This window comes from Erinaceus europaeus, chromosome 9, assembly GCF_950295315.1.
Source record: "Erinaceus europaeus chromosome 9, mEriEur2.1, whole genome shotgun sequence".
Lineage (NCBI taxonomy): Eukaryota > Metazoa > Chordata > Mammalia > Eulipotyphla > Erinaceidae > Erinaceus > Erinaceus europaeus.
Genome location: NC_080170.1, coordinates 39829136 through 39844412, shown reverse-complemented (window position 1 = coordinate 39844412; position 15277 = coordinate 39829136). Strand labels below are relative to the sequence as shown.

The following is a 15277-nucleotide window of genomic DNA, read 5'->3' as shown; positions in this document are numbered from 1 at the left end:
AACAGCAGCAAATGCTGGAGAGCTTGTGGGGACAATGGAACCTGTACTTGCTGGTCAGAATTTCAATTAGTCCAACCCCTGTGGAGAGCAGTCTAGAGAACTCTCAGAAGGCTAGAAGTGGACCTACCTTATGACCCTGCAATTCCTCTCCTGGGGCTATATCCTAAGAAACCCAACACACCCATCCAAATAAATCTGAGTATGTCTATGTTTATAGCAGCACAATTTGTAATAGCCCAAACTTGGAAGCAATATAGGTGTCCAACAACAGATGAGTGGCTGAGCAAGTTGTGATATATATATACACAATGGAATACCACTCAGCTCTTAAAAATGGTGAACTCACCTTCTTTACCCCATCTTCGATGGAGCTTAAAGAAATCATGTTAAATGAGATAATTTAGAAACAAAAGAGGATGATCTCACTCATAGAAGTTGAAAACAAGATCCGAAGGGAAAGCACTAAGCAGAACTGGAACTGGAGTTGGTCTATTGCGTCAAAGTAAAAGGCTCTGATGTAGAGAGGAGGATTCAGGTCCTGGAACACGGGCAGAGGAGGACCTAGTGGAGGTTGTAATGTTATGCATGTACAAGCTATTGTATTTTACTGTTGACTGTAAAACATTAATCCCCCAATAAAGAGAAAGAAAAAGAGTAGTTTCCTACAGAAGAACTGGCATGTGGATTTTCTTATACCAATGGGCATAGTTGTAATAAATTGCAATATATTATAAATTTCTTGTAATTTTAATGTCTTAATCCTCAACTCTTATTAATTAATTAATTTACACATCACTGAGATTTTTCATTCAAACAGAGACAGGAAGAGAGAGAGACACCATAGCACAAGGTTATTTCCCTCAGTGTCATCCTGGCACAGCAAAGAAGTTAACTGTTTAACTGTAGTTAAAGTGACAGGAACAAAAACCATGTGAACACATAAATGAAGTCTAGTGTATATTACTGAATTTGAAATATGGATTACCAAATGACATTAAAACATGTTTATACTAAAACGCACTAAACAGTAAATATAATACACTCAACAATTTTATACTATAATTTCCATGCAGATTTTGTATTCTAGCACTAGTGTGAGAGAAAAAATACGCATTTTTAAAAAGTTGATTGATCTCACAAGAGAGAAAGAGAGCAGAGCCTCTGACCTATGTTATGCTGAGCACGTCATTCTCCGGATAAGAAATTAAAGCAATGATGAAAAAAAAAATCACCTGAATACTCACCTGTGGATTTTTAAAGAACTCACTTAACTACAAGTAGGCAAAGGCATAAAGGCAAGCACACCAATGTATGGCAAAGGGGAAATTCTCAGAGAACTTCCATTGCCATTTTCTTCCCAAGCTTGTTATGAGAAGTGTGTAATTCTTTCAAGTTCTAATCTCAGCATGAGGAGATGCCCAATAGGAGTGCACAAGGCTTAACATGTGAGAGGACCCAGGTTAATTCCCAGCACCACCAATAACCAAATGCAGTTGATGCTGAGATTAACGATAACAACGGTAATAATAATAATAACATCATCAAAATGAATATATTACCCAGAGCCATCTACAATTTTAATGCTATCCCCATCAAGATCCCAAGCACATTTTTTAGGAGAATAGAAAAAATGCTACAAATGTTTATCTGGAACCAGAAAAGACCTAGAATTGCCAAAACAATCTTGAGAAAAAAGAACAGAACCAGAGGCATCACACTCCCAGATTTCAAACTGTATTATAGGGCCATTGTCATCAAAACTGCTTGGTACTGGAACATGAACAGGCACACTGACCAGTGGAATAGAATTGAGAGCCCAGAAATGAGGCCCCATACCTATGGACACCTAATCTTTGACAAAGGGGCCCAGACTATTACATGGGGAAAGCAGAGTCTCTTAAACAAATGGTGTTGGAAACAATGGATTGAAACATGCAGAAGAATGAAACTGAGTCACTGTATTTCACCAAATACAAAAGTAAATTCCAAGTGGATCAAGGACTTAGATGTTAGACCAGAAACTATCAGATACTTAGAGGAAAATATTGGCAGAACTTTTTTTCCGCATAAATTTTAAAGACATTTTCAATGAAACGAATCCAATTACAAGGAAGACTAAAGCAAGTATAAACCTATGGGACTACATCAAATTAAAAAGCTTCTTCACAGCAAAAGAAACCACTACCCAAACCAAGAGACCCCTCACAGAATGGGAGAAGATCTTTACATGCCATACATCAGATAAGAGTTTAATAACCAACATATATAAAGAGCTTGCCAGACTCAACAACAAGACAACAAATAACCCCATCCAAAAATGGGGGGACGACTTGGACAGAATATTCACCACAGAAGAGATCCAAAAGGCCGAGAAACACATGAAAAAATGCTCCAAGTCTCTGATTGTCAGAGAAATGCAAATCAAGACAACAATGAGATATCACTTCACTCCTGTGAGAATGTCATACATCAGAAAAGGTAACAGCAGCAAATGCTGGAAAGGGTGTGGGGTCAAAGGAACCCTCCTGCACTGCTGGTGGGAATGTCAATTGGTCCAACCTCTGTGGAGAACAGTCTGGAGAACTCTCAGAAGGCTAGAAATGGACCTACCCTATGACCCTGCAATTCCTCTCCTGGGGATATATCCTAAGGAACCCAACACATCCATCCAAAAAGATCTGTGTACACATATGTTCTTGGCAGCACAATTTTTAATAGCCAAAACCTGGAAGCAACCCAGGTGTCCAACAACAGATGAGTGGCTGAGCAAGTTGTGGTATATATACACAATGGAATACTACTCAGCTGTAAAAAATGGTGACTTCACCGTTTTCAGCCGATCTTGGATGGACCTTGAAAAAATCATGTTGAGTTAAATAAGTCAGAAACAGAAGGATGAATATGGGATGATCTCACTCTCAGCCCGAAGTTGAAAAACAAGATTAGAAAAGAAAACACAAGTCGAACCTGAAATGGAATTGGAGTATTACACCAAAGTAAAAGACTCTGGGGTGGGTGGGTGGGTGGGTGGGTGGGGAGAATACAGGTCCATGAAAGATGATGAATGACATAGTGGGGGTTGTATTGTTAAGTGGGAATCTGGGGAATGTTATGCATGTACAAACTATTGTATTTACTGTTGAATGTAAAACATTAATTCCCCAATAAAGAAATAAATTATTTAAAAAAATAAATAAAAAATAATAAACTCTATTTTCTACTCTCGTTGGAGACAGTTTTTCATTAAAAAGTTCCAGTGTACTGGAAACTCCAGCCTGAATTACTTTGCAGACACGTGGAAGGTCTTCTGAGGGCAAAGGAGCTTATTGATGGCATCTTTCATGTCCTTATTCCTCAGGCTATAGATGATGGGGTTGAAGAAGGGTGAAAGAACTGAGAAGGTCAAGGCAATAGCCATGTCCCAGAATGGGGTGTAAGTTGCTAAGAATCTGAGGTACATCAAGGCCACACTTCCAAAAAAAAGCAGGAAAACAGCAACATGGGCAGCACAGGTGGAGAAGGCCTTCTTCCTGCCCTCACCAGACGGGATGCACATGATGACCACAATGATCCTGATGTAGGACAGAGAAATGATCAGGGCTGTGGTAAGGATGGCCAGGGCATGGACCACATCTTGCACCAGGATCACTGAAGCATCAGTGCAGGCTAATCTCAGCAGTGGGGTAAAATCACAGAAGAGCTGGTGGATCTGGTTGGAGCCACAGAAGGGCAGGGTGGAAATCCACACAACCTCAGGGAGAAGGATTAGAAAGCCAAAGACACAAGAGCCTGCAGAGAGCTGGGCACATAGTTGGGGGGTCATGATAGTGGGATAGTGAAGAGGACTACAGATGGCCAAATACCTGTCAATAGCCATGACCATGAGGAGGGTCCCTTCTGTGTTCCCCAGAGAGTGAAAGAAGTACAGTTGCATCAGACAGCCCACGAAGGAGATGGTCTTCTGCTCACTTAGCAGGTTGGAGAGCATCTTGGGGATGGTGGCTGTGGTATACCAGATCTCCAGGAAAGAGAAGAGGCTGATGAAATTGTACATGGGGTTGTGGAGATACGTGTTCAGTCTCACAGCACAGAAGATCAATAGATTTCCAATGACAATAAAGGTATAGATGAAAAGCAAAGGGAAAAAATACAGGAGACCACCATCCTGGAGCTTGGGGAACCCAATGAAGATAAACTCAGTCACATATGATAGGTTTTCATGCCTCATGTCCCTGAAGGAGCCACCTGTGAATGCAGGGAAGGCACATCCAGCCACAGAACAGGAAACCAGTATGGTGTGAATCTTAGCATTATTTTGGCTAGCAGTTTTGGTGTGTGTGTGTGTGTGCGTGTGTGTGTGTGTGTGTGTGTGTGTGTGTGTGAATCAATATTTTTCAAATTTGAAATATATATTTTATATAGACAAGACTATATTACTAGTCTTTCTTATCTCAAGTCTTCCCAAGAAGTCTCTATTTTGACATTTTTAGTCTTTTTCAAAGGTTACCTATTTATGAGAGTGAGAGAGGCAGAGACAGAGAGGCAGAGGGAGAGAGAATCAAAGAATCTATGTGGCATATGCAGTACTAAGGTTTTAACTGGGGACCTCATAGTTGCAAATCGTATGTTCTACCATTAAATCACCCACTAGCCACTCTAGTCATTTATTGAGGAAAGAGTATAGTGTTGAAACTATAGATTGAGTTCAAACATATTGAACCTGAATCCTCTTTTATTGTTCCATGAGACAATGGAACAATTACATCATTTCTCTAACTTCAACCTTGTCTTCTGTAGTTGAATCAATTGGAAGAATCAGAGTTGTGTTAAGTATGTAAATTTGTTCTTAGTATTATGTCCCACTATCAGGTATTTCCTTCTTAGATCAGAATAACGTGGGTAATATCTCACTCAGATTTTGTATTTAATCACTCTCTGTGTGACTTTCTTACTACCATAGAGATGTCACCTGCACTGTGTGTAAATGACATGATAGCTACAAAACCGTTGGAGAATTTGTCTTTTTTCAATTATTATTTTACAGTGGCACACATGCATCCTATGACCGAATACTAGTCTTCTCTGCCCAATATTTTTATTCTTTAATTTTCAGGGGGAGAAATGGGTAAAAGAAATAGAAGAGACTGATAGAAGTCCACCACAGCACCACTCCACCATGCCTGGGCTCCCCTGGCATCATTCATGCTGCTTCTATGTGGTGCTGGGGTTCAAAACCAGCACCTTATCCACATCAAGCCATATACTTTACAAGGTGAGCTGTCTCATATTTACCTGATAAACTGTCTTCCAGCCCTATAACTACTCTTCTAATTCAAGTAGTACAGGAACATTCTTCATATTTCTGCTCAACTATTAACTACTCTTAAAGCCTAGGACAATGTCTGTGGTTTTATCATTTTCCTTATATTCACATACATAAACACCCCTGCAGGTGGGGAGCTGGAGGCTTGAACTGGGTTCCTTATGCTAGTCCTTGTGCTTGGCGCCATGTGCGCTTAACCCATTGTGCTACCTCCCAACTTCCTCACTGAAACTTTTTTTTAAATCTTTATTTATCGGATAGTGACATCCAGAAATTGAGAGGGTAGGGGGAGGTAGAGAGAAAAGAAACACCTTCAGAATTGCTTCACCACTCACAAAGCTTTCCGGGGGGATCCCCTGCTTCTTGAGCATTGTAACATGTTCATTCAACTATGTACACCACCATCTGGGCCTTGAGACTCTTATTATTTCTTTATATTTCATTAGACTATGAGCCTCCAGTTAGGATAGAGGCAGTCTTTCAAAACTTTGCATATACTTGAAAATGGCTTCTTTCTAATGACTGGGTTTGGATCAGCTGCATAAAAATTATCGTCAGAGTAATCCAAGGGGAAGACAGAAAGGAAGGGTAAGTGTGAGCATCCTGTCTTAGTTCTTAGTAAGTTCTGGATAACTCTAATTTCTTCTGATTTAAAATGTACAGAGTGTCAAAGATACCCTTACAAAGAAATTTCTCACAAACCCTAGCTCAACAACCAAAGTCAGGTTTGCCCAATTGTACATAAATTGAATCTTCAAGGTGTGCTTTCTCCCAAGTATTGGAAAGTAGTGTATGTTCTCTATCCCCGTGATCTGAAACTCACCTCTGTCAAGAAGAGCAGGGCTCTCCTCTCCTTTTCTGGGGCCTCTGCTTATCTCATTCTTCTTTTATCTTCTTCAGAATTGTGCCAGCAGCCTTAAGGAACTGCTAAAGAGAATATGAGGTCCACCGAGGTTTCTCCAAGGGTGATGAGCAGAAAGTTCTTTTCTCTCATGGGGTTAATTAGCAGAACTACATGTTCTGATTTCTGGGTCAAAGGGGTTGAACCAACTATTGAGAAGGTGCAGGGATTCTGGAGAGTTACACTGTTCTTGAAATTATCACTATGACATGATAGCCAGAGGAAATAAAAGGCCCATAAGAACAGCCTTGTTAAAAATGAAGTCATCTCATTTGCTTCATCTTGGACGGAACTTGAAAGAATTATTTTTAAAAACAATTTTTTAAATTAGAGATATTAAATCAATTTTTCCCCTCTCATACTAATTAAATAGTGATTTATATGACTGCAAATTGATAGGAGTGTACATAAACACCATTCCCACCACCAAAAGACTGTGTCCCATCCCTTCTCCCCCACTCCCCACCCCCCTACCCCCACCCCATGAAGCTGAACATTCACCCTCACCATCCACCAAGGGTTTTTTCTTTGGTGCCCTGCTCCAAATTCAGTCAAATCCTGCTTTGAATTTCCCTTTCTGTTCTTCTTTCTCAACTTCTGTTTATGAGTGGGATCATCCCATACTCGTCTTTATCTTTCTGACTTAGCTCACTTAACATAATTTCTTCTAGCTCCATCCAAGATGGTTCAGAGAAGGTAGGTTTTTGTGGTGTGAAATATGAAATATGTCTATGACCATACCACCCTAAACATGCCCAATCTCTTCTGAAAATATGCTAATTCATATTTTAGAAATTTGTGAAACTTCTTCTTCTAGCGTTTGCCCTTCTTCCGTAGCCAGTCAACAGCGTCAGGTTGAGCCTGATGTAAAGTTTCGAGACCTCCTTTGAATCTGGAGCGGTAGCAATCGTTGACTATGTGGGTCATAGTCTGTCTGTAGCCACAGGGGCAGTTTGGGTTGTCTCTGGCTCCCCAGCGATGGAACATAGCGGCGCACTGGCCATGGCCTGTTCGATAGCGATTGAGGAGGGCCCAATCATAACGTGCTAGGTCAAAGCTGGGTTGACGCTTGCAGGGGTCTGTGATAAGGTTTGTTCTTTACCTCAGCTGACTGCCAACTCTGTTTCCAAGAGTCTGGAACAGAGAAGTTCAGTGTAGGCGTAGGGGACCAGATTGGATGACGAGACGTCAAGCGTTGGACAGGGTGGGCGAAGATATCCGCATATATTGGCAGGTCTGGTTGAGCGTAGACGTGGGAAATGAACTTAGATGATGCCGCATCCAGACGAATATCTGGCGGGGTGATGTTGCTAAGAACTGGCAGCCATGGAACTGGGGTGGAACGGATGGTTCCAGAAATTATCCTCATGGAGGAATATAATTTGGAATCAACCAAGTGGACATGGGGGCTACGGAACCATACTGGGGCACAGTATTCTGCAGTGGAATAGCATAATGCCAGAGATGATGATCGTAGTGTGGAAGCGCTCGCGCCCCATGAGGAGCTGGCCAGTCTTGCAATGATGTTATTCCTCGCGCCCACCTTTGCTGCAGTTTTTATGAGATGTTCGTAAAATGACAGGGTGCAATCGAGTTTGTGAAAGTGTATCTATGTGACAACATACTTGTAAAAACATTTCCTTAAAGGAGGCTCTCTTCAATAAATGATGCTGGGAAAACTGAGTTGAAGCATGCAGAAGAATAAAACTGAACCACCTTATCTCACCAGAAACAAAAATCAACTCCAAATGGATCAAGGACATGGATGTTAGACTAGAAACTATCAAATACTTAGAGGAAAACATTAGTGAAATACTTTCCCACCTAAACCTCAAGGACATCTTTGATGATACAAACCCAATTGCAAGGAAGACTAAATCAGAAACAAATCAACGGGACTAGATCTAACTGAAAAGCTTCTGCACAGCCAAAGAAACTATCACACAAAAAAAGAGACCCCTCACAGAATGGGAGAAGATCTTCACATGCCATACATCACACAAGAAACTAATCACCAAAATATACAAAGAGCTCAGTAAACTTAGCACCAAAAAATCAAATGACCCCATCCAAAAATGAGCAGAGGATATGGACAGAACACTCACTACAAAGGAGATACAAAAGGCTAACAAACACATGAAAAATGGCTCCAGGTCACTGATTGTCAGAGAAATGCAAATAAAAATAACATTGAGATACCACCTCACCCCTGTGAGAATGGCATACATCAAAAAGGATAGCAGCAGCAAATGCTGGAGAGGCTGTGGGGACAGAGGAACCCTTCTGCACTGCTGGTGGGAATGCAAACTGGTCCAGCCTCTTTGGAGAGCAGTCTAGAGAACTCTCACAAGGCTAGACATGGACCTTCCATATGACCCAGTAATTCTCCTGGGGATATGTCCCAAGAACTCCCTAACACCCAACCAAAAAGATATTTGTACACCTATGTTCATAGCAGCACAATTCATAATAGCTAAAACCTGGAAGCAACCCAAATGCCCAACAACAGATGAGTGGCTGAGAAATCTGTGATATATATATATATATATATATATATATATATATATATATATATATATATATATATACAATGGAATACTATGCAGCTATTAAGAACAATGAACCCACCTTCTCTGACCTATCTTGAGGGGAGCTAGAAGGAATTATGTTACTTGAGCTAAGTCAGAAAGACAAAGATGAGTATAGGATGATCCTATTCATCAATAGTAGCTGAGAAATAAGAACAGAAGGGGAAACTAAAAGCAGAATCTGACTAAATCTGGAGTAGGGCACCAAAGTAAAAACCCCGGGGTGAGGGTGGATATTCGGTGAGGGTGGTGGATGGGTGTGGGTGGGTAGGTGGGAGACACAGTCTTTTAGTGGTGGGAATGGTGTTTATGTACAATCCTATTAATTTGTAGTAATAGAAATTACTATTTAGTTAATATGATAATAAAAATTCTCTACTCTGAGAGTAGGGTGGTAGCTCAGTGGATTAAGCACACGTGGCATAAAGCACAAGGACTGGCGTAAGCATCCCAGTTCGAGCCCCGGCTACCCACCTGTAGGGGAATTGCTTCACAAGCAGTGAAGCAGGTCTTCAGGTGTCTATCTTTCTCTCCCCTTCTCTGTCTCCCCTCCTCTCTCGATTTCTCTCTGTCCTTTTCAACAACAGCAACAGCAATAACAATAATAACCACAATAATGATAAAACAACAAGGGCAACAAAGGGGGGGAAATGGCTTCCAGGATCAGTAGATTCGTGGTGCAGGCACCAAGCCCCAGCAATAACTCTGGAGGCAAAAAAAAAATGCTCTATTTTATGTTGCTTATTTGCATTGAATTAAGAAAGCTAAATACCCCCTTAGTCAAAGACTGAGAGGTTTTAAGCCCCTTTCTCTTTTATTCCAGCACTCGGAACTACCTTCATTGGTTCCTGCACTTAAAATGATATCTCCAAGACGGTGCAGCTCATGACGGTCATGCTGCCCAGAGCTCTGACCTGACTTCCCTGTTCTTCAACCTGCATCCCTTTTTGCCCCAACCACATGCAGGCACCCACCTGAGGGTGAATAACCCTCAGCTGTAGATTATGACTTCAGTTTGGTGTCTTGTATTTATTTGATGTGTTGGGAGAATAGATTATTTAATCCCTGTTATTCCATGGCCACGCCTCCTGAAAGTCCTTCTATTAACATTTTATATGAGTTTTTCTGAAGATTTTAGTGATTATTTACAAACCTAAGCTTTTTTTTTTCCCAGTTACTTAAGAAACAAGATACTGTATATCACTTTTAAATGTAGTGCAAATGTATTCAGTTGCTGCATCTATAAATCACACCAAAATTTGTCCAGCACTTCTATAGGTGAATGATAAAATCTTGAATTTATAAATGGTATGCTAAGATTTCTTTTTTTCTTGATCTTTTTATTTTATTTTATTTTGGCTTAATTGTTTTATTTTTATTTTTTATTATTTTTTATTTAGAAAATGGAAACATTGACAAGACCATAGAATATGAGGGGTACATTTCCACACATTGCCCCCCTTATAGCACCATATCCAATCACCTCCTTTTATAGCTTCCCTATTCTTTATCCCTCTGGGAGTATGGACCCAGATTCATTGTGAGGTAAAGAAGATGGAAGGTCTGGCTTCTATAATTGCTTCCTGCTGAACATGGGTGTCGACAGACCTATCCATACTCCCAGCCTGTCTCCCTTTCCCTAGTGGGGCAGGGATCTGGGGAAGTAGGGCTCCAAGACACATGGTCGGGTTGTCTGCCCAAAGAAGTCAGGTTGGCATCATGATATCATCTGCAATCTGTTGACTGAAAAAGAGCTGAGATATAATGCAGAACAAATTATTCACTAATCGTGAAATTAAGGCATGATTATTGCTAAGATTTCTAAGCAACAAATTAAAAAATAAAAGGAAATGATTCCTGAATGCTGACCTCAAACTATTTTAATTTTGTAGTTAAAGGCACTTTGATATCATTTTCCTTGTGCAAACATTCTCTCTTGGGTCTCCAATAACTGTGGTATGTGGGGGAGGGCTTGCATTTTTATTTATTTATTTATTTATAAAAATGAAACTTTGACAAAACCTAGGATAAGAGGGGTACAACTCCACACAATTCTCACCACCAGAACTCTGCATCCCATCCCCTCCCCTGATAGCTTTACTATTCTTTATCCCTCTGGGAATATGGACTCAAAGTCATTGTGGGGTGCAGGAGGTGGAAGGTCTGGCTTCTGTAATTGTTTCCCCACTAAACATGAGCATTGACAGGTTGATCCATACTCCCAACCTGCCTCTCTCTTTCCCTAGTGGGGCAGGGTTCTGGGGAATCAGAGCTCTAGACATATTGGTGGGGTTCTCTGTGCAGGGAAGTCTGGTTGGCATCATGGTATCATCTGGAACCTGGTGGCTGAAAAGAGAGTTAACATATAAAGCAGAACAAATTGTTGACTAATCATGAACCTAAAGGCTAGAATATTGCAGATGAAGAGTTGTGGGAGTGTCTCCATTTTATAGATAGCTAGTAGGCATATTTTAGTTATATTCCAAAGGGCCCATGACTATACTAGTTTTTTTTCTCTGACCCTGAAATCTGATATGCAGGTGGATCCTAATTATTGTCTGGGGAAATGATGTCATGGCTAGAAAAAGGATCAGAAAGGTGGATAAGGGAAGAAAGTAGCTCCCAAATATGGGAAAGATGTATAAATATTATTGACTGTAAACCCCATGGATTTGACCTGATCTGCGGCCCATATTCAGGTTAGAAGCCTATGTGACCTCTGCATCCCTGTAGGTCTGAGCTCACATTCTGTGGTCATGAGTAGGAACATTCCAAGCTGCCCCAATTTCAGGACCCACCTTTCTCAGGTGTAACATAGAGTGTGTTGCCCAGCCTCCCTTGAGAGGATGAAACATTCTCTACTGTTATTGATCCAAGTTGAGGACAAGGTCCTATGGGGGCCCACAAAGGGGTCTATTGTGTTGTTTCTGATAGAGATGACTGGTAACATTGGGGAGAGGGATTCATTTAAGGTCTAGAGGGCCTGCATTTCTAGGAATGAGAAGGACTGGGGAAGATATGGGTACCTGAGTCTGGAAATAGGTAGCAGCTGCCAGCTAAGGAGAAGCCTGTTCCACACACATGCTCCAGTGGACTTTTCTTGTGTCCTCACCTGCCATTTCTAGTGACAATTCTCTCTGCCATCTCCTCTGGCTGGCTTTTGTTGTTGCTGACATTGCTCTGTGTTCTGAGTCTTCTTCCTACAGGAGCCTGCAAAATGCTCTCTCTAAAGACTATTTGCTAGTAGTGTCATCCTGTGGAAGGCAGGAACTGACATCAGTCCAGTAAGATACAACATGTGCAAGCTTTTGAAGGGTGGCCATCAGTTCAAGGAAGGGAGGAGCTTCCCAGAGCTGAAAGGCTATTTAAGCTAAGCACTGGGGGCAACAGACATAGCTCAACACAACACTCACATCTGTAATAATGGGGACTAAAGTTCAAAAGCTAACACAGCAAGGTACATAAGTCCTTCTGTAACATCAGTATTTTTTTTTTTGGTGCCAGTTTCACATGTTTTATTTACTCAGTTTTCAAGTTTCCAAGAGTGTTTGCTCTTGGATCTTCAAAATGTTGTGAACATTAAGCCACAAAGGAGTTGATTAGAGGATGTGAGTATACATCACTAAGCCCATGACTCTGTTGACAGAGTCTCTGTGACATATCAGAGAAAGCTCATCGAGGGGTGGCGGACTCCAAGCTGAAGGTTAAGAAGTTAGGCTTTTGCTCAGACTAAAACCTCTTCCTCACACTGTATACCTTGTCCATCTTGAATATTTTTTAAAAAATAGCTCAAGAGGAAGAGTAGTCTAATGTAAATAGTAATCCTATTTCCTGTTACTGACTCAGCTCCTACTCATTAATACTGTATTCTGGATACAATACTAGCACCAAGAAGAAGGACACATGGAACCAGGCAGGACAGAAATGGGACAAGGTTCACCCCTTTCCTTCTGGGAAAAAAACATCAGGAATATTATTGCTTAATTGCATTTCCTGTATATTGTTCTCATTCAGAGAATCATCCAGAGGAATGATGATAGGTCTGGAGAAAATAAATATAAATAAAAATAAATAAAATAAAATAAATAAAAACAAATACAAATTTTCACCTTCAGTTGCACATACACCACATATTGAGTTACAGATTCATAACAACTTTTCAGAATGGCTTGCAAGAAGATAGCTTGACAAATGATGAAATTAATGCTCAGTGAATTTAAGTGTCATTCTAAAGATCATGTAAGTAATCACAGTTGCTGAGTGGACTAGGATGTAAGTACATATACATGTGATATTTTTTTTAAAAAAAGACTTTCTCCACCACACCAGCACTTTCCATCTTAATAATGTATTATCAGTACACATGAAATGGTTATAAATAATACATAAAACAGCTTTCTATAGCACATTGTCTAGGACATGATAAATGGATCTCTGTTCAGTAAAATGAATTTGAAATGTATGTATGTATGTGTGGGTCTGAGTAAGACAGATTCTTCCCTAAGCCTGGTGTGCAGACCTCTGGGATTTGGATTTGATAAGTGCTGCTTTTCCAGTTCTGCTCCAGGATTGCAGGATTGAGTGACTGGATTTAAGTGTGGGCCCCAAACACAGAAAGCAGAAGTGTGTTAACAGACCTGGTCACAGGTTACGGGGCATTAACACAGACTCGGAGCAGAAGTGATAAGGCATACCCTAGTCACAGGTGACAGGCCGTCTCAGGACCCCATAGCACAAGGAGAGATTTGACAAGTCCCAGCCACAGTAAGGAGGCATCACATGCCACAGCGCAGAGGAGCATACATCCACATAGAGCTTGAGGCACTCCATCTACCCACTGTCCCAAGGTGAAACTCCCAGGACATGCCGTAGTGTCCCCACGGTCACCGCAGGACCCCAGTCCTCCCCAGCTGCCGCCTCACAGCCTCCTTGAGTTCCTTATTGCGCAGGCTGTAGATGAAGGGATTGAGGAAGGGCGTGAGAACCGAGTAGACCACGGCCAGCGCGCGGTCATAGTCTAGCGAGTAGCTCTTCTTGAGGCGCACGTACATGAAGAGGATGCTGCCGTAGAAGATGAGCACCACCGTCAGGTGTGAGGCACAGGTGGAGAAGGCCTTGTGCCTGCCAGCCACGGAGGGCACACGCAGCACAGAGCGCAGGATCTGCACGTAGGAGCTGAAGATCAGCAGGAAAGTAGCCAGGATCTTGCAGGAGTTGACCACAAAGTCCACCAGCACGTTGATTGACGTGTCAGTGCAGGCAAGGCTCAGCACTGGAGGAAAGTCACAGAAGATGTGGTGGATGTGGTTGGGACCACAGAAGGGCAGGCGAGAGACCAGAGAGATCTCCACCACAGGCCCTGCCAGACCCGCCAGCCAGCAACCCACTGTGACCCGAGCACAACGCCCTAGAGTCATGAGCATGGGGTAGTGCAGCGGCCGGCAGATGGCCAGGTACCTGTCATAGGCCATGGCCGTGAGCAGGTAGCACTCAGTGGCCCCTAGGGAGTGGAAGAAGTAAATCTGCAGCAGGCACCCTGAGAAGGAGATGGTCTTCTTCTCACTCAGCAGGTTAGCCAGCATCTTGGGGATGGTGGCTGCAGTGTAGCTGAGCTCCAGAAAGGAGAGGACACTGATGAAGTGGTACATGGGGGTGTGTAGCCGGGAGTCCAGGTATACCACAAGGAAGATCAGCAAGTTCCCCAGGACGGTGGTGAGGTAGATGAGCAGCAGTACAAGAAAGAGGTACACCTGGACACCCTGCAGCTGTGGGAAGCCCAGGACAATGAACTCTGTCACCTGGCTCCAGTTCCCCATGTCCATGGCTCCACACTCATGTCCCTAGAATGGAAGGGATGTGGGGAGGAGAAGGAGGTCTGAGCCAAGAAGTGATGATACAAAACCATTGGTCCCTCCAGATAAAGTGTCCCCTCCCAGGAAATGCTTCAGGAGGTCAGAGTGTCACCCACCATTCCCCAACTGCTATCCCCACAGCCAAAGCAACCCTCTCATCAGAAAACTTCAATGTCATCAGACTTCAGAATCCTTTCTGTGACATAGCTGTCTGGCTTAGTGGAATCTATATAGCTCACCAAGATTTAAGAGCTCCTTACCCAAAGTTTATATGATCAGTTAGATATAGTCCTTATCCAAGAAATAAAACATCATTTATACTGATAGACACTGAAGTGCTCAGCACCAAGGTGACATGGTTTTAATTATACATGTACTTTTATTATTTTTTCTTCTTTTTGGCCTCCAAGGTTATCACTGAGGCATAATGCCTGCACAATGAGTCCACTGCTCCTGGTGGCCACTTTTTCCATTTTTTTATTGTATAGGACAGAGAGAAATTGAGAAGGGTCGGGGGAAAAGAGGGGGGAGAGAAAGATACCTGCTGACCTGCCTCACCGCTTGGGAAGTGACCCCCCCTTCAGGTGGGGAGCATTTAAAGTTCTAAGGTCAA

The 15277-nt window shown here is 42.1% G+C and overlaps 2 protein-coding genes across 2 annotated transcripts; both read right to left on the bottom strand.

The window, feature by feature from the left end:
* Nucleotides 1-3280: 3280 nt before the first annotated feature.
* Nucleotides 3281-4252, bottom strand: LOC103120216 (olfactory receptor 6K3-like). The gene has a single exon (XM_007530591.3). It carries the CDS (start codon nt 4226-4228, stop codon nt 3281-3283), a length of 948 nt encoding a protein of 315 aa, XP_007530653.1. The 5' UTR covers nt 4229-4252.
* A 9443-nt stretch (nt 4253-13695) lies between these two features.
* On the bottom strand, nt 13696-14634 carry LOC103120171 (olfactory receptor 6N1). Its single transcript, XM_007530538.1, has one exon. It carries the CDS (start codon nt 14632-14634, stop codon nt 13696-13698), a length of 939 nt encoding a protein of 312 aa, XP_007530600.1.
* Nucleotides 14635-15277: the final 643 nt, after the last annotated feature.

Excerpts from the sequence above, each read along its gene's own strand:
- LOC103120216 (XM_007530591.3), bottom strand. The coding sequence starts at position 4,228 with ATGAGGCATGAAAACCTATCATATGTGACTGAGTTTATCTTCATTGGG.
- LOC103120171 (XM_007530538.1), bottom strand. The coding sequence starts at position 14,634 with ATGGACATGGGGAACTGGAGCCAGGTGACAGAGTTCATTGTCCTGGGC.